This window comes from Ursus maritimus, unplaced genomic scaffold (assembly GCF_017311325.1).
Source record: "Ursus maritimus isolate PB19 unplaced genomic scaffold, ASM1731132v1 scaffold_34, whole genome shotgun sequence".
In the NCBI taxonomy this organism is placed as follows: Eukaryota; Metazoa; Chordata; class Mammalia; order Carnivora; family Ursidae; genus Ursus; species Ursus maritimus.
This window is the reverse complement of record NW_024426008.1, coordinates 28,892,404-28,917,947: the sequence shown is the minus strand read 5'-3', so window position 1 is coordinate 28,917,947 and position 25,544 is coordinate 28,892,404. Positions and strand designations below refer to the sequence as shown.

Below are 25,544 nucleotides of genomic sequence, written 5' to 3'. Positions count from 1 at the left end.
TTTTGAAATGTGGAAGTGAGAGTTCTCCAATTTTATTCTTCTTTTCTAATTTCTTTGGCCTATTTGGAGTCCCTTGAGATTCCATATGAATTTTAGAATGGGTTTTTCAATGTCTTCGAAAAATGTAATTGGGCTTGGAGAGGGGCTGTGTTGAGTCTGTGGATTGCTTTGAGTGGTGCTGACACAGTAACTGTTCAGTCTTCCAGCCCACGGACACAGGGTGTCTCTCTGCTGGCACATGGCTTCTTAGTTTCAGGAATGTTTGTAAGGGTAAAACATTTTTAATTTTAAACCTTAGTTTCTTTAATTATCAGTGTCAAGAATGAATACTGTTTCTTTAAGATAATGGGATCAGCAAAATTTTACTTTCTCTCAATCTTTTATTTGTGACTTAAGGGTATATATAAGGTTGTCTGGTACCCCCGTTCATATCTTCTTATCTGGAAGTCTGAAATTGTCTTTGAGAGATAATTCCATCATTCAGACCTTTTACCTATGCTCTCTCCTAATTATTATTTTATGTAAACCACAGGCTTTTGAATTCTCTAAAATTTGAGTTATTTTATGGTTTTTTTTCTCTTTAAGTTCAGTTAGGTAAAGAATATAGGGATGCATCTGGAAACGTGAGAGACATCTCCTCTGACCACTTTTCCTGTTATCAGTCCCACCACTTAGCTCTCCTTTTTATCGCTTATTTTCCCAGATAAAATTATAATTTATTTCCATTGATTAATTCAAGGCTGTGATAAAGGTTCCATTTTTCCAAATAAAACAGAGGCCTCGGTTTAAATGAATTTTATTTTGCACTTTTCGTTGCATATTCAATTCAGATGTGCTCACTATTATGCTAGGCACATTGAAAGTATAAAGGGAATATTGAATGTGTTCAGTGAGCTTTCAGTCACAGAGAAATGAGGCATGCACACAAAATAATGAGAAAGCAGTATATAGTTAATGATTACCAATTACCAAAATAAAATAAGCAAGTGAGTTAATAACTAGTATAGGGGTAATTATTGTGGCCTTAAGACATCACATATATTTTAATGAAAAACTCTCATCTTTGGGTCAGCCTTGACAAATGGGGGAAAATTGAAAAACAGGTAAGAGCTCATTCTACTTAGGGAAAAACAGAAGCAAATGCTTAAAAATATGAATAACTGTTCTGGGAATGGTATATAGAGACCAACTTAATTCTACTGTATGATTTATGTTGGAAACAATATTGGAAATTTTTATGTACACAGTTAAGACTCATATGTCTAAAGCACTGATAATTTTGGATGTAATCCCGATGCAGTGTGGGGACTAAGACTTTTGAGTGGGTTTTGGGCAAGAGGAAGGTTATTTTAGGAACTGTAATCTGGCAGCATTGTTCCATCATGAGTCATCACTATTAGAGTGTAGATGGATTCACACTGAATAATGATCAGTTAATCCCAGGTCTTTAGAAAATGTTGCTCCGAGGCTTTCTTGTGAAGGTATAGTCAGTGTGCATGACTGTAATGTGTACAGGTTGGGGGTGGGGGAGGTGGTGTGCAGTAACACCATAAAACTCACTCTTTTCGTGTCTTACATTTTAACAGATTTATCAGTGAGATTCTCATTGCTATGTAAAAAGAAAACATTTTGCAGTATCTGTCGTATTTGAAACCCTTTACAGTGGGGAACTTTATAGCTATTTTTTGAAAGATGGGATGGACATTCAAGTTTTGTTTTTTGTGTTTTGTTTTTGTTTTTTATGAGCATACTGATTTTGGTCTGCGTGGCTCCTTAAAATGTTTTATGGTAGACTTGGAATGTCAGTATTTAGAAAAAGGAAGATTTTGTACTATTTTACTAAAGCCTTTGATTGTGTGTGACTACAAAGCAAAAGAACTTTGAATATTACTCTATTAGGTCTTTATCGGAGAGTAAGATTATGCTTTATTTGGAAAGTTTTGCCTAGATATGAGACGAGTATTTCTCAGGCTAAGTAAAAATATAATAGCTGCCTTAATAGAGAGAAAACAAAGTTCCTACTTCATAATGAATAATGTATGAATCATAAAAGAAAAATGGGAGATCACTGGAAATACTTAGCTTTTCAAAGTTTTTGGAACGTCTTCCTTAAATGCTTTAGGGATCCAGTAAAGGCCAAGAAAGACAAATAGTTGAAAGTTTCTTGGACTTATCCTTCCACTTCATTAGTAATGGAAATAATGCTTCTTAAATTTGGGCATTTATATGAAAACATACCTTTTAAATGGCACTGTGGTATAAACTACAAGGATTTTGTAATGCTGTTTAAATATTTTCACATTACTTTGCTTTGAACTTTGGATTCAATTTTACTTTTTACTTGTTATGTGTAAGATTTTGAACATCCTTGTTTAAAACATGAAATTCCTTCATAGTGGGACACAAAGTTAATATTAAATATTTATGCTCTTTAGACATTGTTGAGACAGATTATATGCATGTGTGTCCTTTAGTTTATATGCTGCATTGGTAGTGGTTAAAAGTATGACCCTACAGGCAATCTTTTCAAGCAGATAAAACTGTTGGGATGCTTTCCCAGGACGATGGGGTTGCCCTCCAAGCGAATCTCTTCAATGCGGTCCCGAATATAACGGGTGTCATTAGCCTTGCAGAATGTATCATCTGTGATTGAAGTTATGTTGTTAAACTGGAAAATAGAAGGGACAACTTGTTCAGAAGTTTGAACAATTCTGTATGCTATGTAATGGGATTTCACAGAATATTCTATCTAAAAAGTGATTTTGAAAATATTGTATATCCTGTGTATCCTTACAGGAATAAAACCCTCTTAGTGGGACCCGAGTCTCCCCCCAGCCCCCGCCTTTCTACGTCTACAGTATTACTTTGGAAGAACACACTGCTCATTACTCAGAGTGATATCCGTGTGGCAGAAGGTTCTAAGCATGAGTAGGATTATACTAGCTGGAGAAACTGTCTTGTTCTAGAGTGTCAACTCAAAATGGGTGCTGTGTCTTTAAATATTCCTTTAAAGACAAATGGGGTGTCTTGTGGTGCTGAAAGACCAATTTTAGTTTATTTCAATTCCCTTCTCACTTCTATTACCTCAAGATGATACTGGACAATAAAGTCAGCTGGAAACTCTCCAAAAGCCAATGTTTACTGCTGTTGGAGAAAGAAGCACAAACCAGAGGTCTAAGTGTGCCCTACCGTCCAATCCCTGTGTCAGACTGAGTAGGAGATGCTAACTACACACCTGACAGCAAACCCCACGTTCAGAGTAGACCTCACACCTAGTTCACTGACCCTTCCTTGGTTCTCTGGACAGGTGGGGCTTTCAGGCAGGTGAGTGCCTTGGACTAAAAAGTCATACTTTTGATATGCAAAATTTACATGTGAATAAATGAGTTTCCTAATGAGTCATAAGACTGACCAACTGTAATTTAAATTAAAGCCGATGTGAACGGAGCAGTCCTACCTGAAGATGAATTACACGTAGACTTTCTGGTAAATTAAGAGGCACAGATTCCAGAGCATTGTGGTCCAAGTAGAGGAAGGAGAGGTGGTTCAATTTCTGTAAGGAAAGGGTACTTGGCTTGAGCGTTACTGAGGTCGGTACATTTCTTTCACAGGATTCCAGCTATGTGCACATGTGCATGTACATGTGTGTGCATGTGTACGTGAATACATGTGTACATAGGTATTGGTATAGACACCTATCAGCACTTTAATTGCTGGTTTGGTAGTTATTTGGTTTTGAGGGGTTTTTGGTCCTTTATGAAGGTTACGGGATGGTGCCCTCCTGCATCCCCGCATTTCTCTCCACTCATCTGACCACTGAATACCCAGCTGTGCCTGGCCTCAGTCCTCATGTCCTCTTCTGGGGCCCTTTAATTTGTCTTGTGAACAGCTAATAAGGTCAGTCCCTACGCAGGATTGAATTTGGATCCTGGTGCTGCCATAACCTCTCCTGAACCTTCAGAACTTCTCATTTCAATTCCACCAATTTCTAGCAAAATGAATACAGGCACATCTTGGAGATATTGTGGGTTCAGTCACAGACCACCACAATAAAATGAATATTGCAATCAAGTGAGTCCAGTGAATTTCTTGGCTTCTCAATGCCTATAAAAGTTACATTTACACTATACTGCAGTCTGTGAAGCGTGCGGTAGCATTAAGTCTAAAAATCAATGTACATACCCCAATTAAAAAATACTTTATTGCTAAAAGCTAACCATCATCTGAGCTTTCAGTGAGTTATAATCCCTAATGACAGATCACCATAACAAATGTAATAATAATGAAAAAGTTTCAGTTATTGCAAGAATTAGCAAAATGCAGCCCAGAGACACAGTGAGCAAATGCTGTTAGAAAAGTGGGGCCGATAGAATTGCTCCACACAGGGTTGACACAGACCCTCAGTTTGTAGAAACTCAGTCTCTGTGAAGCATGGTGACATGTGACGTGCCTGTGCTCCTAAGCGATGTGCTTCTTAGTAAGATGTTTCCAGAGCAATTTATTAACTACTTAGCGAGGGATGACTTTTACCCTTGAGGGTCTGTGTTGAATTACTCTTCATGGTCAGCAGCCCATTGCTGCGTGTCATTTTATAATGTGACCTCACAATGTAACGCAAGTGTGAGACACTCCTCTTGTGAGGTGTTGCTCGGCTCCTGCAGCTCTGACTTTGCCGGTTAGTCAACAGCTTATTAGCTGGAATTACACAGCTTCGAATTATAAGAGTTTTTTGTTTGTTTTTCAAGTGAGTCCTGCTTTGAAAAGTCCCCTGATAATCCTTTAACTTCTGAGGAACTCTGATGTGCCTTTAGAATAATGTCTCTTACGGCTGAAAAAGAACCCCATGAGTGTAAACAAAAAGAAAAGAAAAATGGAATATTTTTACATTTCCTGACAGGTTGTTCATTTGTGGACAAATTGTACCTTTGTGTGATTATCGTAAATTTTATGATACTCTTTGATAATGTTTCTATTAGATGTTATCATAAGAAGCCACAAAGTTCCCTTTTGAATGAGGTTTGCTGCCAATAGTAGCACAATCGTCTTTTGATCTGGGGCTCCTTCCAGGACTGGGAACGAGTTACCACCTGTGAAGGACTGGGCTGAGGCAGTAATTTTGCCATAGACTGTGCATTTGGACACAGCCTGCCTACCTAAGTCAGAGTAGGTCACCTTCCCTTTTTCTTGTACCTATATCTTGAGTTATTAAAAAAGAAATGTATTTAATGTTTAGTACATATAGAATTTTCTACTAGCTGGAATTCAAAAGAAAGTCTACCTACAGAATTTTATGGGCTAATACTTTTAAGTAGTAAAAGTAAAATTCAGCTTTTACTGAATTTTACTCCTGAAATGATAATTTTCTGACATGTGTAAATTACTAATATTATAAGGAAAAGAAACACAGGAAAACTCCCATTTTGAGGTTTCATAGCATCCTGGTGCCATGAGGGTACAAACCACATCTGTATAAATAAATATATGCCGTGTGAGCAAGTGAAAAACCTGGGACACGATGTAGTCCCATGAAACAAGGTAAAGTTATGTACTTTAAGGGAGGTGCAGGTATAAGCTAGACTGAATGAGCCCAATAACAGTACTGTTTATTATGGAAATAATGTCTTCAGTGTTATAAAACAAAATTTCAGAGCAGAGTTTCTCTCTTACATTATCATTGGTTGTATAAAACATACTGTTTGGTCATAGTATAAAATACTTACTTTGAATGTATTTGCTTTGATTCCTCTACTCTTGATTTTGTTGTATTTCGCATTAAATAAAGTGAGCTTGGGAGGAAGAACTGGAAGTTTCAATAGTTGATTTTCAGCTAGTGTAAGTTCTTCTAACAGAGAAAGTTTTGAAAAAGTACCGTCTTCTATATCTTCAATCAGATTTCCCGTAAAATCAAGTCTTCTTAAGTTAGCTTGAAGGAAAAATATACAAAAAAATATAAAGTTAAAGTCTCATTTGTGTGGACTGAAGAAAAGCATTGGTTTAACGGTCATTCAAACACCTTTTATTTTTAGTATCTGATAGTGTGTGTAATTAGTAGATCAGTAAATTTTGTTGGATGCCTGGTGAGCATCTGCCCCCTGCCTGACACTGATGCCCTTTCTCGCTTGAGTCCTGGAAATCTCAGGGTTGGGACGGAACTTAAAGTTCATGGAGTCCTTCTGTCCTTCTTTGCTTGAATTCTCAGGATCCTGAGGCAGTTTGAAACAAACTCTGTTTGCCAATCATGGGAAGGAAGCACTACATTTGATTGAATAGAATTATGTAGGTATGCTTTGGACTTTCCCCAACATGTTGCATTGTGATTGTAGGTATGTTATCTTTATCTGTCTCTGCCTCATTGCTTAACAACAACAAGCAGGAATGTTCCCTGATTTGTTAAAGTGATGCAGATGGAGAGAGACATTCAGTGTTTTTGTTTCACTTTTGTATGTCTGGGATGATGGGGAAACAGAGTCGCTTCTCATTCGTTTTTTGAGGTAGTCCCTGCAAACACTGAGTTAGTGAATATGGGCCATTGCTCCTGGGGAATATACAGGGTTAGGTTCCTGTGAGCCTCTGGTCACACATTTTTATCAACCAATTAGTACAAAATTCTATGAGAGTTTCTGTTTCAAAGCATCATAGTTAGTTTATGTTGTGGGCACATTAATGTCGAACTCACTGCGGCTCACACTGGAATGAAGATTCCCTCACACAGTGTCTGCCCCGTGAGGCACTTGAGCACTGCGCTTGGGGAGCACAGGAGTGTGGAACGTGTGGCGCTAAGACGGAGCAGAACTCTGCAGTGTGAGAGCTGACATGGAATGGCAGAGGTCACCTGGTTCGAGCTTGGCTAGGTAACCCGACTGTGCTCCCACGTGTACTTGCCTGCAAATGACTGTGAAGGGTTGCACATAGTGACTTTGGGTCGCGAGTAAACTTCACTGAGTAGGTGAGTTTGAAGTGTGGATCCACAACTGATGAGGCACAACTGTACCTCGACCAGTTGGGAGCTACCAGTTGCAGCGTGAATACTCTTACCGTGCATCTCATAAATGTGTAGTGGGGCCAGTGTGGGTTTCTGGGTGTGATTTTCTTCAGAAGCACTTGACAACATAGCCGTCTAGAGAGCTCATGAGGTCTTGTGATCCAGGCCTGGGACTTGGCGATGCAGAAGTCGGGGAGTGTGGCGTGCTCACGGCAGGGCCCTAGCGGCCCGCATCCCAGAGAGGGGTGAAAAGCACTGGCTCCACGTGAGAATCATGTGAGGAGTTTGGTGGTGTTTCCTGAGGACACGGGGGCCTGGTATCCGTATTTTTATTTTTAGTACACAGCCAGGTTTAAGAACCTTGAGTTAAAGTAAGGAAAGCAGACTGTCTGCCTTTATGGTGAAGGTAGCATTGTGAAGAAAGCGTTGAGGTTAGAGAAGCACCTCGGTTATCGTGCCACTCCTGACTGGCGGAGGCAAACAGGTCTCCAAGTCCTGAGGTTGAGAAGGCGTAGGTGCCCATATGTTAGATGGGCTGTCAACATAGATGTTGAAGTCACCAGTAAAGAAAGAGGACATGGGACATTTGAATGGAAAGGAGATTGACCAACAAACCCGTGGATTTTGGTGACGTATGCTGATACTTAAATACTCCTGCAGTGACTGCCCTAGATGTGAGAGGCCACAAGTGCCTAGAAACTCGTGTTTAGTTGAGGTTAATACTAACATGAGTTAATATGAATTATTTTATTTAAAATTAACTTACGTATATCTGCAAAATCTTTTGCAGTCAGCTTTTTAATTTTGTTGAATCGTGCATAAAGATAGGCTGATTCCTTTGGCAAGGGTGGTACAGCATCGATGTCAACTTCTTCACAGTATACAGAACCACTCAAGCAAACACACAACAGGCACGTGGGCATTTCTAAGTTGGGAAACAAAATCATAAAAATATAAACTGTAGTTTAAAAATATTTGGTCTCAGGGCACCTGGGTGGCTCAGCAGTTGAGCGACTGACTCTCCATGTCAGCTCAGGTCTGACATGGGTCGTGAGTTTGAGCCCTGTGTTGGGCTCTATGCTGGGTGTGGAGCCTACTTTAAAAAAAAAATTAAAATATTTAGCCTCTAGTGGTAAAATCATTGCTATCATCAGTGTTATCACTAATTTGAAAAGATATTTTGCAGAATTCAGATGACAGTGGAAAAGATATGGTCATGTTAGCTAGTGACCTGTATTGTACCTGATAACTCACCAAAATCTTATTTTCAGTTCTTTAATCCAAAAACTCCTTTATTCTCTAGCCATTTTAGCAGTGATCATGTACTTGCTGAATTGATTTACGTTTCTTGATTTGCATACCAAAAAGGATTAATAAACCAGAACGTAAGGTAAATGCAAGCTTGCTTTATCACTTGGCTTGGCACAGACACATTTCAAACTGGTGACCATAGCTAACGAGCTTAGGGCTTCAGAGGGGAGAGGGTGGGGGAATGGGATAGGCCGGTGATGGGTAGAAAGGAGGGCACGTATTGCAGGGTGCACTGGGTGTTATATGCAACTAATGAATCATCGAACTTTACATCAGAAACCAGGGATGTACTGTATGGTGACTAACATAATAAAAAAACATTAAAGTAAAATAAAAAAGGAAAAGAAACCAGCAGTTAAGTAAGCAGACTACTAACCTGAATGTTAGAGCCGTCACGGAAATGGCGAGGACCCCATTTCGTGCTACATCATGTATCTCATACTCTCCATGCCTCCTGCATCTCCTTCAACCCAGAATATACCTTAGTCTTTGCTATGCAGAACTTCTAAATTTTTGAAAACTTTTAAATTTTACAAACATTTTATTTTTCAGGGCATTTATTTTTCAGAATGTCTTTCAATTAGGGTTTGTCCGAGGTTCCTCATTTTTGACATGGAAATGACGTTGGGTCCTCAGGACCACGTACCAGGAAGCATGGTATCTCTTTGCCCCGTTCTTCATGATGCTGTCTTTGGTCACTTGACTCACGTGGTGTTTGCCATTAATAAGTATCTTCTGAAGAAGTACTTTGAGATTCTAAACATCTGGTTTGTCACTAACCTGTCACTCACTAGTTTTATCACCTATTGATAGTTCTTACCTGAATCATTTGTTACTAGAATAGTTGCAAATTATGATTTTCTAATTCCATCATTCTTTCTACATTTGTTAGTTGATATCTGGTGTAAGGTGGAACATTCTATTCTTATTTATTTAGTTGCATCAGTTCAGTACGAGCTTATGAATTCCTTATCCTATGGGTCAGAAGTTACCATCATATTTATTTTGATAATTAAATTGTCACAGATTAGCCAGTGTGAACTCTTTTTAAAAATATTTTATTTATTAGAGAGAGAGCACGAGCAGGGTGGAGGGGCAGAGGCAGAAGGACAAGCAGGCCCCCCACTGAGCAGAGAGACTGATGTGGGGCTTGATCCCAGGATCCTGAGATCATGACCTTAGCTGAAGTCAGATGTTTGAGCCACCCAGGTGCCCCGAGTGTGAACTGTCTTATGCTCTTTTTTATTCTGTCACAGCTTTTTTTTGTACTTAAATGATACTTAATAAATTACACATATTTAACTTGTATAATTTATGTTTTTGATTTATGTATATACCCATGAAACCATTGCTGCAATTGAAATAATTGACATAATCCTCACCCAGAGTGTTCTTACTCTCTCTCATCCCTCCCACCCCGCAGTCACTGGCCTGCTTTGTCAGTTCGCAGCAGCTTGCATTTCCGAGTATTATATCAAAAGAACCATGCAGTATATACGCTTTGATCCAGCTTCTTTCACTGTGCACAGTTACTTTGAGATTCATCTCTTATGTGTCAGCAGTGCATTCCTATTACTGAGTAGTATTTCATTATATTAATATACACAATTTAGATAGTCCTTCCTTGTCGGCGTTTGGGTTTTTAGTTTTTGGCTATTTCACAGAAAGCTGTTGGGAACATTTATGTGGAAGTTTGTATGGGTGTGATGCTTACGTTTCTCTAGGGTAAATACCTAAGAGCAGAATGGCTGGGCCACCTGATAGGTATATACCTTTTGAGGAAAGCCCCAGACTATGTTCCATAGAGGTTGTGCCGTTTTATAGTCCCTTCAGCAGTCCGTGAGTGCTCCAGTTACTCCACAGCCTCGTGAGCGTTCGGTTTGAACAGACTTTTTAATTTCAGCCATTCCGGGAAGGTGTGTTGTGGTATCTTGTATTCTAATTTATATTTTCCTAATGACTGATGTGCTGAGCAATTTTTTTATGAACTTATTTGCCATCCACATATTGTAGTGGTAAAGAGTTCATGTCTTTTGCCTATTTTTATCATATTTTTATTTTTTTTAAAGATTTTATTTATTTGAGAGAGAGAGAGAGAGAAAGAGCGGGGCAGGAGCAGAGGGAGAAGGAGAGAGAGAGAGAATGTCCAGCAGACTCTGTGATGAGTCTAGAGCCCTGACGTGGGGCTTGATCCCATGACCCTGAGATCATGACCTGAATGGAATCCAAGAGTCGGGTGCTCAACTGACGGAGCCACCCAGGCGCCCCATATCTTTTGCCTATTTTTAAAATTTTTTTGTGTGTGTTATTGTTATTGAATTATAAGACTATCTATTGTAGGTATAAGTTGTCAGATTTACGTTTTGCAAATCTTTTCCTCTGTGACTATTTTATTTTCTTGTCGATGTCTTCTGAACAGGAAACATATTTTTCTTCCAAATTGTTATTTAAATTCTAGTTAGTTTATAGCGTAATACTGGTTTCAGGAGTAGAATTTAGTGATTCATCACTTAGATGCAACGCCCACCACTCATCAAAACAAGTGCCCTCCTTAATCCCCATCACCCATCTAGCCCCTCCCCCACCCACCTCCCTCCGTCAACCCTCAGTTTGTTTTCCATTGTTAAGAGTCTCTTATGGTTTGCTTCCCTCCCTCTCCTTTTTTTTTTTTCCTTCCCATATGTTCATCTGTTTTGTTTCCTAAATTCCATGTATGAGTGAAATCACACGGAATTTGTTTTTCTTTGACTGACTTATTTTGCTTAGCATAATCCACATCATTGCAAGTGGCAAGATTTCCTTCTTTTTGATGTCTGAGTAAAATTCTATCGTATATATACACCACAATTTCTTTATCTGTTCATCAGTGAGTGGACACTTGGGCTCTTTGCATAGTTTGGCTATTGTTGATAATGCTGCTATAAACATTGGGGTGCAGAAGCCCCTTTGAATCTTTATTTTTGTATCTTTTGGGTAAATACCCAGTGGTGCAATTGCTGGATCAAAGGGTAGCTCTATTTTTAACTTGGTGAAGAACCTCCATATTGTTTTCCAGAGTGGCTGCACCAGTTTGCATTCCCACCAACATTTTAAGAGGTTCCCCTTTCTCCACATCCTCACCAACACCTATTTTTTCTGTGTTGTTGATTTTAGCTTTTCTGCCAGGTGTGAGGTGATTTCTCATTGTGTTTTTGTTTTGTTTTTTAAAGATTTTATTTACTTGACAGAGAGAGAGGGAGAAGCAGGCTCCCCGTTGAGCAGGGGCCCAGACATGGGGCTCAACCCTGGGATCATGACCTGAGCCAAAGGCAGACACTCAAATGACTGAGCCATCCTGGTGCCCCTCTCATTGTGGTTTTGAACTTCCCTGATGATGAGTGGTGTTGAGTGTCTTTTCATGTATCTGTTGGCCATTTCTAGGTCTTCTTTGGAAAAGTGTCTATTCATGTCTTCTCCCCATTTTTTAACTGGACTCTTTGTTTTTTGGGTGTTGAGTTGCCAAGTTCTTTATAGATTTTGGATGCTAACCCTTTATCAGATATGTCCTTTGCAAATATCTTCTTCCATTCCATAGGCTGCCTTTTAGTTTTGCTGATTGTTTCCTTCTCTGTGTAGAAGCTTTTTATCTTGACGAAGTCCTAGTAGTTCATTTTTACTTTTGTTTCCTTTGCTTCTGGCAACATGTCCAAGAAGAAGTTGCGGAGGCCAAGGTTGAAGAGGTTGCTGCCTGTGTTCTCTAGGATTTTGATGGTTTCCTGTCTCACATTTTGGTCTTTCATCCATTTTATTTATTTATTTATTTTTAGAGAGAGAGCATGTGTCTGAGGGGCCGGGGGGGGGTGCAGAAGAAGGAGAGAGAGAATTCCAAGCAGAGTCCACACCAAGCCAGAGCCCGATACGGGACTCGATCCCACAACCCCAAGATCACCACCAGAGCAGAAACCAGGCAGACGCTCAACTAACTGAGCCACACAGGCGCCCTAGGTCTTTCATCCATTTTGTATTTATTTTTGTGTATGGTGTAAGAAAGTGATCCAGTTTCATTCTTTTGCATGTTGCTGTCCAGTTTTCCCAGTACTATTTGTTGAATGAAGAGCCTGTCTTTTTTCCATTGGATATTGTTTCCTGCTTTGTTGAAGATTAGTTGACCATATAGTTGTGGGTCCATTTGTGGGTTTACTATTCTGTTCCATTGATCTATGTGTCTGTTTTTGTGCTGGTACCATGTTGTCTTGATGATCACAGCTTTGTAATAGAGCTTGAAGGCAGGCATTGTGATGCCCCCAGCTTTGGTTTTCTTGTTCAGGATTGTTTTGGCTATTGGGGGTCTTTTGTGGTTCCATACAAATTTTAGGATTTTTTATTCTAGCTCCGTGAAAAATGCTGTGTTGGTATTTTGATAAGGATTTCATTAAATGTGCAGATTGCTTTGGGTAGTGTAGACATTTTAACAATATTTGTTTTTCCAATCCATGAGCCTGGAATGTCTTTCAATCTCTTTGTGTCTTCCTCAGTTTCCTTCGTGAGTGTTCTGTAGTTTTCAGAGTACAGATCTTTTACCTCTTTGGTTAGGTTTATTCCTAGGTATCTTACTCTTTTTGGTGTAGATGTAAATGGGATTGATTCCTTGATTTCTTTTACTGCTGCTTCATTATTGGTGTATAGAAATACAACAGATTTCTGTACATGGATTTTATATCCTGTGACTGCTGAGTTTGTGTATCAGTTTTAGTTAGCAATTTTTTGTTGGGGTCTTTCAGGTTTTCTATGTAGAGTATCATGTCATCTGCAGATAGTGAAAGCTTGAGTTCTTCCTTGCTGATTTGGATGCCTTTTATATTTTTGTTGGTGTTGTCTGATTGCTGTGGCTAGGACTTTCAGGGCTGTGATGAATAGTAATGGTGAGAGTGGACATCCCTGTCGTGTTCCTGACTGTAGGGGAAGGGCTCTTAGTTTTTCCCCATTGAAGATGATACTAGCTCTGGGTCTTCTATATGTGGCTTTTATGATGTTGAGGCATGTTCCTTCTATATATTTTTATTTTAATGAAGAGTGGTTAATTATAGTTGCGCTTTTTTTTTTTTTTAAGATTTTATTTATTTATTTGACAGAGAGAGAGACAGCCAGTGAGAGAGGGTACACAAGCAGGGGGAGTGGGAGAGGAAGAAGCAGGCTCCCAGCAGAGGAGCCTGATGTGGGACCCAATCCCAGAATGCCGGGATCACGCCCTGAGCCGAAGGCAGACGCCTAACGACTGCGCCACCCAGGCGCCCCTATAGTTGTGCTTTTTCTGTTGTATTTAAGAAATCTTTTTTTTTTTTTTAAAGATTTTATTTATTTATTCAACAGGATAGAGACAGCCAGCGAGAGAGGGAACACAAGCAGGGGGAGTGGGAGAGGAAGAAGCAGGCTCCCAGTGGAGGAGCCTGACATGGGGCTCGATCCCAGAACGCCGGGATCACGCCCTGAGCCGAAGGCAGACGATTAACCGCTGTGCCACCCAGGCGCCCCGTATTTAAGAAATCTTAAACCTGCGTTATTATCCTGTGTTTTCTTTTAAGGGTTGTATAATGAAAGCTCTGGATATTTAGGTTTGAGGTTTTGAGTTAATTTTTATATGTGGTCTCAGGAAGAGTCAAAGCTCATTTTTTTAACCTAGAGCTATCCAGTGTTTTGCACCATTTTTTGAAAAAATTATCCTTTCCCCATTATGTTTCATTGGCACGACTGTAAAAAACCAGTTGACCCTATATGTGTAAGTGTATTCCTGGACTCCATTCTGGTTTGTTGATCTACTTGTTTATTTTTATGCTAATACTGAAACGTCTTGCTTCCCATAGGGTTTTAGGTGGTGTACACCCTCCAACTGTGCTCTTCAGCACCCTTACAACCATTCTGAGTTCTTTGCATTTCCACATAAATTCAGTCAGCTTCTTAATTTCAAAAAAGCTGCTAAAAATTTAACTGGTATTGAGTAAATCTACAAATACACTTGTGAAAAATTGACATCTTAATGGTACTGGGTTTTCTGATTCTTGAACATAGCATATCCATATATTTAGGTCTTTAATTTTTCTCAGTATAGTTGTCTAGATTTCAGTGTGTAGGTCTTAGTATGTCTTTTACAAATTTATACTACTTTATTTTTATATTTTGATTAAAAATGTCTCCATTACTCTTTAAGAACTTTTTTATTTTCTGGCTTGGTAAAATGTCTCAGACCACTCTTACCTTTTCTCTGCCCTAAGCCTGAAATTAGTTATTCTTTTAAGTATTGGTTCCTTTTAGTGGAGACTGGTATTTAGAAGCTAAGATTTGAATGTGGATATGCTCATTGCTGTCAGCATCTCATTGCTTCTACACTGTTCCTGCAGGGAGAGCTGGGAAATATATGTCTATTTGTCTCTCCATATTTAATACACATAGATGCACACGCATATGTGTTACAGACATATACATACAGTCTTACACACGTATAGACTTAGATGTATGTATACACCATCTACGTATGTATGTATATATATATACACACACATAAACACACCATATGCATATATACACATACACACTCACATGGAGACAAACACGTCTATACAGGCAAACCTCAGAGAAATTACACATTTGGTTCCACTGCGATAAAGCAAATACTGCAATAAAGCAAGTCAAATGAGCTTTTTCATTTCCCGGTACACATAAAAGTTATGTTTACAGTGTATGAACCTATGAAGTGTGCAGTAGGTATGTCTAAAGAAACGTTCAAAAAAGAAAAGAAATAATGTTCATACCTTAAATAAAAACACTCCATGGTTGAAAAATGCTAGCCATCATCTGAGCTTTCAGGGAGCCACGATCTTTTTGCTGGTGGAGGGTCTTGTCTGATGTTGATCTGCTGACCCGTCGGGGTGCTGGGGCTGAAGGCTGCGTGACTCTGGCCATTTCTGAAAATAAGACAACCCCGAAGATTGCCACATGGATCGACTCTCCCTTTCGTGAACGATTTCTCCGTAGAATGTGATGCTGTTTGGTAGCATTTTACCCACAGTAGACCTTCCTTCAAAACTGGAGTCCATCCTCTAAAACCCATTGTCATTTCAACAGTCTTCACGGCATCGTCACCAGGAGTAGATTCCATCTCAAGAATCCACTTTCTTTGCTCATCTATAAGAAGGAACTCCTCATCTGTTCACGTTTTATCATGAGATTCTAGCAGTTCGGTCCCATCTTCAGGCCACACTTCTAGTTCTCTTACTGTTTCTGCACTGACTTCCATGAGGGCTAGAATCAACTTCTTCTAAATTCCTCTTCATGGTGATAGTCTGACCTCTTCCCATGGAATATTAATAGCATCTAGGATGGTGAATCCCTTCCGGGATGTTTTCGCTTGACTCTGCCCAGATCCGTCAGGAATCACTATCTACGGCAGCTGTAGTCTTACTAACGGTATTTCTTAAAGAATGAGATTTGAAAGTCAGAATCACCCCTTGATCCGCGGGCTGCGGGATGGATGTTGTGTTAGCAGCATGAAAGCAACATTCGTCTTGTCCGTCTCCATCAGAACTCTTGGGTGACCAGGTGTCATGTAGCAGGACTATTTTGCAAGGAATCTTTTTTCCTGAGCAGTAAGTCTCAAGAGTGGGCTTAAAATACTCCGTCAACCGTGTTGTAAATAGATGTGCTGTCCGCCAGGCTCTGTTGTTGCATTTAAGGAGCGTAGGCGGGGGAGAGTGAGCATGGTTGCTGAGGGCTTTTTTTCAGAGTGGGCAAGAGCGCTGGCTTCCACTTCAAGTCACCAGTGGCATTAGCCTCTCTCGAGAAAGTCGGCCTGTCCTTTGAACCTTTGAAGCCAGGCATTGACTTCTTCCTAGCCTGAAAGTCCTAGACGGCATCTTCCAATTGAAGACTGTTTCATCTCTATTGAAAATCTGTTGTTTGGCGCGAGCACCTTCATGAATTCTCCTCGCTAGGTCTTGGGGGTCCCTTGCTACAGCTTCTCCGTCGGCACTCACTGCTTCACCTTGCACGCGTACGTTTTGGAGACACCTTCCTTCCTTAGCCCCGCCGACTTCTGCCAGCTCTCAACTTCTCTTCTGCAGCTTCCTCGCCCCCTCATCCTGCACAGAACTGAAGAGTCAGGGCCTTGCTCCGGGTGAGGCTTTGGCCGAAGGGAATGTGGCTGGTTTGAGTGTCCGTCCAGACCAGTCAGACTCTCTCCGTGTCAGCAGGGAGGCTGTTTTACTTTCTCATCATTCGAGTGTTCGCTGGAGTAGCGCTTGCCATGTCCTTCAAGATCGTTTCCTTTGCATTCGTAACTAGGCTAACCGGCACCAGAGGCCGAGCTTTCGGCCTGTCTTGGGTTTCGACAGGTGTTCCTCACGAAGCTTACTCATTTCTAGTTTCCATGGGAAGTGAGAGATGTGTGACTCTTCCTTTCATTGAACACTTAGAGGCCACGGTAGGGTTATCAACTGTGCTAATGTCAACACGGTCGTGTCTCAGGGAATAGGGAGGCCCGAGGAGGAGGAGAGAGATGGGGAAGGGCCCGTCAGTGGAGCAGCCAGAACACACACAACATTGATCAGTTAAGTTCTCTGTCTTATATGGGCACTGCTCGTGGTGCCCCCAAATTACAGTGGTGACGTTGAAGATCACCGATCACGGATCACCATCACAAATATAATAATAACACACAAATCTGGAATATTGTGAGAGTCCCCAAAATGTGACACAGAGACATGATGTGAACACAGACTTGTTCCAGGCAGGATTGCCGTAAACCTCCAGTTTGTAGACAGTGCGGTGTCTGTGGGGTCAGTAAAATAAGGTGAACGTGAACCCATGTCGGTACCTCTGTGTACAAACCGTGAGCTGGTGCCAGCATCTTCTAATCCAGTCCAGCTCCCCAGCACTCACTCTGGCCTCCCCCCAGCACATGTGTAGCACCAGGCTCTGAGAAACCTGGCTCTCTCTATCCAGTGTAATATTTTACTCAGTGCTAGGCCACACTGTAAACAGTTTCATTATTGCTGACCTGTAACACAGTGGAAAACAAACCTACTCACTGGAATTTCAGTATTTGTCCATTCTGTTGTGTCTTTAGCCTGACGTATGTAGTCAAAATACTGTGTTTGACTTCATTTATGATGCTTTTTCCCGTGAAAAAGTCTGATTTCATCAAGTCAAATTTATTGATCTTTTCTATTATTTTCTCTGAATTTAGAGGCATCCCACTCCCAGATTATCGTTTCGTATTTGCATGGTTTCAGTTTTTACTTTTAGACCCTAATTTATATAATGAGGGATTTGTTTTTTTTTTAAGATTTTAATTTATTTTCTTTAACTTTTTATTTTATTATATATTTTTTTAATTAATGATTTTTTATTATGTTAGTCACCATACAGTATATCCCCGGTTTCCGATGTAAAGCTCGATGATTCATTAGTTGCGAAAGATTTTATTTATTTATTTGACAGAGATAGAGACAGCCAGTGAGAGAGGGAACACAAGCAGGGGGAGTGGGAGAGGAAGAAGCAGGCTCCCAGCGGAGGAGCCTGACATGGGGCTCGATCCCATAACGCCGGGATCACGCCCTGAGCCAAAGGCAGACGCTTAACCACTGTGCCACCCAGGCGCCCCTGTTTTTCTGTATAAAGTATGGATCTAATTTTATTCCTTTTCAGTTGACTACTCAGTTGTTCAATACCATTTAAAAATTTTTTTTTTAGTTTTTATTTATTTTGAGATTTTATTATTTGACAGAGAGAGAGAGCACAAGCAGGGTGAGTGGCAGAGGGAGAGGAAGAAGCAGGTTCCCCGCTGAGCAGGGAGCCCAATGTGGGGCCCGATTTTAGGACCCTGGGAATATGAACTGAGCTGAAGGCAGAGTCTTAACCAACTGAGCCACCCAGGTGCCCCTAAAGTTTTTATTTAAATTTTTATTTAAATTTTATTTAAATTCCAGTTCGTTGACATATATAATACTAGTTTCAGGGTCCAGCACTCTTTTTCAAAAATACCACCTTTAAGGCGCCCAGCGGGCTCAGTTGGTAGAGCATTGGACTCTTGATCTCGCAGGTGTGAGTTTGAGCCCCACATTGGGTGTAGAGATTTCTTAAAATCTTTAAAAATACCATCTGTGCTTCAATGATTTATACTGCCTTCTTTATTATACACTGAGTTTCTCCAGTATTATTTTCCTGAACTTCCTATTCTGCTCGTGCCACAGTATCACATGTATTGTAGCATAGAGACTGTAAAGTATGTTCTCATGTGTGGTGAGTCTGGTTCCTGCGGATACCCGTCAGTTCTCAGTGACTCCCTGGCTATTCGTGCAAGTTTGATTTTTCTGCGTGTACTTGAGAAGCAACCTTACCAGCTTTGTAAAGAAGCTTATTGTTACCAATTTAGGCAGAACTGACATCTTTATGGTACTGAGTCATCCTATCCAGGAGTGAGGGATGTCTTTCCAATTAGTATGCGGTTTTTTTTTCATGTTGTCATGTAAAATACTGTTTTTTGAGAGAGCAAAAATAAACCAAATAGATAGGAGCTATTAAGGTGGACTTTGTTATTTATACATTTTCTATTGTTTTCATAGAAATGTATATTATAAATATTTATGTATTTAGCCATCTCTGTGTCTTCTGTAAGTTTCTTGAAGTTAATCATTTTATTTCCCTTATCCTCAGGCTGTACATAGTATTTGCAGATCATTGATTTTAAATCACTGTTACTGGAATTAACTTTATATAGACAGAAGCACACACTTTGTACTTGGTTGTTCTTGAATGTTCCTGTCCGTGTTTCTCACTCGTAATGTGGGGTAGCAGCGGATGTGCACCCTCAACGCACCAGCTGACTTTCTCGGTGGAGATAAGGAATAAAGTTCCATCATCTATTTATTAAAGCGCCTTTTGAGATAATTTGACGAGAGGGTATGCACACTTACCATCATTTTCCTTCTTGAGGGGTGGTGGTGTTACACGCTCATCTCTTTGTAATTGAAGACTTTTCTCTTCGGGTATTATAGTTTCTTTTTCCTATTGGAAAAATTAAAATTTATCAGATGTGAAGAAGCCTAATTTTGACTGTAAAATTCAGGGTCACGGGGCACCTTGGTGCCTCGGTGGGTTGAGCATCTGACTCTTGGTTTCGGCTCAGGTCCTGATCTGAGGGTCCTCTGCACTCAGCAGGGAGTCTGCTTGGGATTTTCTTCCTCTCCCTCTGCCCCTCCCACCCTCTGCCAAATAAATAAATAAATCTTAAAAAAAAAAAAACAAAACCAAAACCCTTAGGATCACAGACAGCACTTGTCTCCTCATGGTCACAGTTAGTGGCATTTCTTTTGTGCTGCAGTAGGATTTTGTACATAATTCCATTTCATCATTCATTAACTTGTAAGGTAAATGTTTGTGTAGCTTGTTTTCGCTCCAGACTGTCAACTCCTTGATGAAAAGAACCAGGTCTGTTTTATTTATTTATTTATTTATTTATTTATTTATTTAATCTCCAAAACCCGAACTCAGTGCCTCCTAAATGTTGCGTATATTGAAATTCTAAATGGGAGCTGGAGGGAACTGTGTGACTCAGAATGAAAGTTTTTCTGAAGTGGAACCTGAAATGAAATCATCTTTATTGAGGGAAGGTCTTCTAATTATTCTTTATGGTCTTGTCTTAATTGAGTTCCTGATGCCAGGTTCTACCATGTTCAGCAGGATTGAAGCACTAGTCACATCGCATGTGTGGGGCACTGAGCAAGCTTTTGGCCTCTTCTGCAAGTGACCCATCATTACCTGCATGCCTGCGCTACACCGGGCCCTTCCCTATCCACCCCACTGGGACCCTCTGTCCAGACTGTTAGCCCTGGGGTCTGTATCACCCTTTCCTGTCCTGGGAGGGAACATTTTCTGCCATTAGATCTAATGTAGATTGCATGGGGCCCCAGGCTCTACCCTCTGAAAACGTGTTCCCCTTTCATCTTCATGTTGACACCTTGATCCTCCCACGTGGGTTCTGTTCGAGCAGCCCCTCCACTGTGAGTTTCTGCAGTAAGTGCTGCTGAATTCTTCTCCACTCCACAAATACCTTAGTCCCTACATTTATATGAAGAGCAGAGACTTCTAAAGCAATGTGAAGAGAAAAAGCAAAGAACTCACTTACTACTTTTCAGGGACCACAGAAGTTTGAAATTATTTTTTTTAACTGAGAGATTCCAATCATCGATGTAAGCCAATAGCTTATTGTTATGATAGGCCTTTTTAAAAAAATTCTGAAGCAGTGACTAGTGATACCTATTATTTTTGTCTTAATGTTGGATAAAAATAATGCTAGCATATTAACCAACTCCACTGAAAGAAATTACAGTGTTAACATTTGGTCCTGTGTACAAAAGAAAGAGAGAGAGAGAGGGAGAGAAAGAAAGAAAGAAAGATGGGTGTTAAAGAAAGAAAGAGCGAGCAGTCAACATCGTTACATATTTGGCTGCATTTCTCATTTTCCATCTTGTGTGTGCACGCGTGCACGACACCCGCGCGTGCGCACACACACACAGAGTAGGCGGGAGCAGATACTTATGTGCGGCGTTAACTTTTTCCTTACCCAGTGTTCATTTCTGTGTGCCAAGAAAACCACAAGTAATTACTCAGCCCATGCAAGTGGAGTATGAAAGATGTGATATGAAGTCATCCCTGCAGAGTATTAGCTAAAGGACAGTTACAGTCACTTGGTACAAACTGATAGAGTCTAAATTGTTGAAACTGATTAAAAATTAAGCCCCACGTTGAGGAGTTTCTCATCTTTTGGTACCATGCATAGTTGGCATATGTAAGCTATTGTGAAATGCTATAGACACCAAAATAAGCAGTATTTATTTCCATGAACCACTTCTTCCTAAAATAACAAACCTTAAGCTGGTAATCCAAGATTATTTCTCCTAATACACATTTTTCGTATTTTATTTAGTGGAAATATAATACACAAATATAGGACATTGTGTAACATTAGTTATAAATCTTCAACCAGTAAGAGATCATCTTAAAGTTCAGTTTTCCTTAAATTTTGTGTTGGTTGCTATAGATACTGTTTGGTTACCATAGCTTCTTTTTATTAATTTGGGAGGCATGCGTACTTTAAAAATATAATCTTGGGGACAGTTATTTTGAATTACTTTCAGTCATTTAAAGTGTTTTTTTCTTTCCCCTTACCTTATCAGACACATTAAAAAACCAAAAACATGCATTTAAATGGGTGACTATTTTAGAAGATAAATTTAGAGTAGAAATAAAGTACCTTAATATTTTTTCCATCCAGATATTTATCCTCAAAATCTTGACTAAACAAGGTTTCTTCAAAATCATCTGTTCCATAATCATAGGTCATGCGTGAGTCCTGCTGAGTTGGTGGTGCTGGCTTTATCAGAGGCACAAACAGGAGCAGGAGACATGTAGACTGCAGAGCCTTCATTGCAGCAAAAACCAAGGTGACTGGAAGTGAATAAGCTAGTGGCCTGCTGACGGTGGGACAATGCTCTCTTTTTCCCTGGAAGTAAAAACGCAGACCATCGAAGCAATATTTAAAAGCTTAGAGGACTTTTGGCAGGGTGTACTCAGTAGGGGCCAGGGAACAAGTATTTAACCCTTAGTGATCTTTAATTAAATGCTGGAAGTTTTCACATATCAGTGACATTCTTAAAAATAGTTTCAGAAAGTGGTTTTATTTATTTTTCTGTCAAAACCCAAGCAATGTTGATAATTTCAGTTTGTTAATAATAAGGTGCCTTAAACAAACGTACTTGTATGCAGTTGAAATCCTAGGATACCTGTAGTATAAATAGTTAAAATGAAGACTCATGATCCTGTCTCATGTGAGTTAAAAATATCGTATTTCAACTTTGCTATTTTATAAGAACTCTTGATTTGTAATGGTATGAATAGAAATAAGTTCCAGGAGTTTTAAAACTTAAACTTTAAATTTAACATGAAGAGTAGTCCTTAACACTTACTTTTAGGTGATAAAGCATATAGGAAAAGCCGTAATTTTAATTTTCTTAGTTTTGTAATTTTCATTGATATTATTGTTTTTAGTTAATAGCACTGCTTTTTAAATTTAAACTATGAAAAACACAGTATTGCAGACTAGACAAAATATAGAATTTAATCAAGGATTTGGGGGAAGGAGAGGGGGAAGATTCTCTTAGGCTTATCATTGATGCACATTTCAGACTTTTTCTTAAGTAACTTCAGACAGAATCACTCAGAGTTGCTAGTGCTGCATTGTAGATGCCAGCTTGTCAAAAAATCAGTGACTAAAAAGCCTGGTTTTGTGACTTTTGCAGCAAAGTTCTTGCCTGTAGGGATGTTAAAGTTATGCAGTGACATATTTAAGTGCTTGTAACAATTGTTCAAGGTAACTGAAACTTAAAAAATCAGAGGTGGCCTTTGCATTTATCAAGACTGTTCGATGAATCACATCTTAACAAATGATATTTAAAATAATATGTGAAAGAAGAGCCTACCGTTGTAGCTTTTTTGAAGCTTTTTGTGGTTTTCCTCAATAGAAGTTCATGCCTGTGTATTAGCCCCAAGTGGTAGGTGAAGGAGGAAGGCTGTGGATCAGTTTCAAACTGCTGCATGGAGTTTCAGGGCCCAGCAGCTTTAAATGCAGTCTGCATGTGGTGGAGATCCTTGCCAACATTCTTTCTCTGGGGTGAAATGTAGTGTCTTGTACTGGAGAGCTGTGCTTAAAACATTTGCAACTGCCGTGCTTGGTCTGCTCCTGCTAAGGAGCGTAAGCTCGTGTTGTTTTTACTTTGCATAATGAGCACTAAGGTTTCATGAATATTATTTGTGACGATTACATAGCTTTAAAGTCATACTTTTTATTTTAATGCTTTCCCAGGAGATAAAACTTCTGCTTTTTCAATGAAATAAAACACCAAACCGACACCTAGTCTGTGCTCTTAATTTTATGGGGTGTAAAAATATTGCTCCAGTACCATAATTAGTATATAGCCAAGAAATTTCCCATGTAAAAATTAGTTTTAGCATAAATTATCTTGCAGTTTAATCAGTTGGGGCCCCACCCCTTTATTTTAGTTACATATAATAAAAATCCAAGTCTGAGAAATCAGCTTTTAAAAAATACATTTGATTTGTAATTTGGTGTTTGATAGTAAAAGATACTTTTGTTTGCTAAATTAAGAAAACTACGAGAAATTTTTTTTTGTAAATTTGATTTTTAAAAGTGTAAATGGTATTTTAGATAACTATATGACCATCGTAAAGATTCACTTTCATTTTATCACTCTTCGGTGCTCTCAGCATTCAAGGTAACATTTCTTTCTCCTCTAAACTAAAAATCCAATTAATATGGGTATGGATAAATATTTTATTACAAAATAGAAAAGAATACCAATTTATTCTCTTTTCTACTCAAAATTGTCTTTAGGGGCTTTCAAATTAAAGCTTGGAAAACTAGGACATGCATGCTCATGATTTTATTTGAATGTGAATTATTTTACATTTACTTTTGGTATTCTCTGGTTTGGGCTGATATAAATTGTCAATTTTATGGCTTTAAGGATACAATAAAAACTTTAGAGTCTTTGCACATATAATGAAACGGCAAATACTGATTTGTTTCGCACAATGTGGCAGTTTTGTTGAAAAGTGAACAGGATAGATGTTAAATGTCAGATTTAGAGAATCCTGGAGATTGGGTGTTTTACTAATGACACACACAGTGTGATCCTTCGTAATTTTCACAGAAAATTATACTGTGAAGTATAGCGTCTTTCCTTGGGAAGTTATGACCAGTGAATACAGTTTTATTGGCGTTCATCCATGGAGTAAGTTTACTGGACACCGGTTTTATTGCATTCAGACTCCTAAACTCCCTTTCTCCCCCGGAGCACTTCCCTGGTTGGCAGTGATCTTGAACAAGTTAACTTCTGTGGACCTCAGTGTCTATCTGTTGGGCTAGAATTTAGTTACCACAGAGCTTTTCAGCCTCAGCACTACTGAAGTCTTGGAGTAGGTAGTCCTTTGTGGTGGGGCTGTCCCGTGCATCGCAGGACATTTTGCAGCATCCCTGCTCTCTGCCCACTAGGTGCCGGTAGCAACCCTCCACCCCTCACCCCCATTAGCCATGACAACCAGTATTTTCTCAAGACATTGTCTCTTTGGATGACCAAACACATACTTCTTATAAATCACAGTACGACACTCTGCCCCCTGGTCCTTGAACGTGGATCCCTCACAGCCAAGCAGTGATAAAAGTCGACAGATGCTGGTGCACAACCAGAATCCCATTCAGTCATTAATAACTGTTCAGTCCATCATCACATCTTAGGAAAATGTCTCCCAGGGCAAGGCCACTCAGGTTTGCAGGCTTCCGTGCGTTCTGGTGAGGTTCTAAGTGCAGGAGTGGTCTCAGTAACGTGGTCTCAGTAACCCCTTCAGGCATCTGGTACAATTGAGCTGCTCTGAGCCTCTCTCGAGGTGTCAGTGGAATACTGGATTTCCCTCATCACATAACGTACTTATTTGTTCCCTTACTTTTACCTACTACTTTTTGTTCTCTGTATTTGTACCCAAACTTTCCCATCTCGGGAAGGGATGTTAGGTCTGGCCGCCGTGCTGGTCCAGGTTGTAGGCAGCAGTGCTAGTGTGGTGAGTCCGTCCCCCTCAGCCCACTTCTGTTCAGGTGAGGTCACACAGATGCAGAACTGGAGGTGCATCTTGCCACCAGGCAGTGTGGCTGCGCTCACTGTTAGCCCCACTTGTGCCGGTAGTCCCTGGAAATTCTGACAGAAAGGCTGAAAACATGGAAGCAGCCCTGCTTGCAGCCCTTGGTCCCGTGACTGCTGCATCCATTAGGGAAAAAAAGAAAAGCTGAGGTGATGTGGGGAAGAAAGAACACAGGCCCTTTCTCCCCTGCTTTTCCAGACCTGCCAGAAAACACAGGACTGTATCCAGTGGGGACACTCCTTCAGCTCCACTCACGTTCATGTTGAGTGTGAGCACACTTGTGAAGGCTCCTATTTTTATCTCCCCATTTTAGACAACCAGTGTTTTAATTGCTCATTCCAGTTCTCTATAAAACTCTTCCTCTAAGCTTTTCTCTCTGCTGGTTGTTGGACATTATGTGAGTCCCTTGGTCTGAGGAGATGACAGTTGGCAGTGGAATATCTTCTGTTCTGGTTTTCTGTATCTCTCCGAGCATTTGCATCTATCACCAGGTCAGCAAAGCCCAGTC

The 25,544-nt window shown here is 40.0% G+C and overlaps 2 protein-coding genes across 4 annotated transcripts in view; one reads left to right on the top strand and one right to left on the bottom strand.

Moving 5' to 3' along the window:
* The window catches only part of LOC103663166 (centromere protein P), a 248,300-nt gene that overhangs the window by 70,474 nt on the left and 152,282 nt on the right, over positions 1 to 25,544 (top strand). The window lies entirely within an intron of this gene.
* Positions 781 to 22,929, bottom strand: OGN (osteoglycin). The gene is made up of 7 exons (XM_008690866.2): positions 22,804 to 22,929; positions 21,579 to 21,827; positions 19,240 to 19,330; positions 7,749 to 7,907; positions 5,721 to 5,923; positions 3,458 to 3,553; positions 781 to 2,668 (listed from the first exon to the last, which is right to left on the bottom strand). Exons 1-7 carry the CDS (start codon positions 22,918 to 22,920, stop codon positions 2,498 to 2,500), a joined length of 1,086 nt encoding a protein of 361 aa, XP_008689088.1. The 5' UTR covers positions 22,921 to 22,929; the 3' UTR covers positions 781 to 2,497.

Coding starts and splice junctions, on each gene's coding strand:
- OGN (XM_008690866.2), bottom strand. CDS start 22,920: ATGCAGCAGTTTGAAACTGATCCACAGCCTTCCTCCTTCACCTACCAC. Junction 19,331..21,578: donor TGGATGGAAAAAATATTAAG/GTACTTTATTTC, acceptor TTTTTCCAATAG/GAAAAAGAAACTATAATACC. Junction 2,669..3,457: donor TACGTGTAATTCATCTTCAG/GTAGGACTGCTC, acceptor TCTATTTTCCAG/TTTAACAACATAACTTCAAT.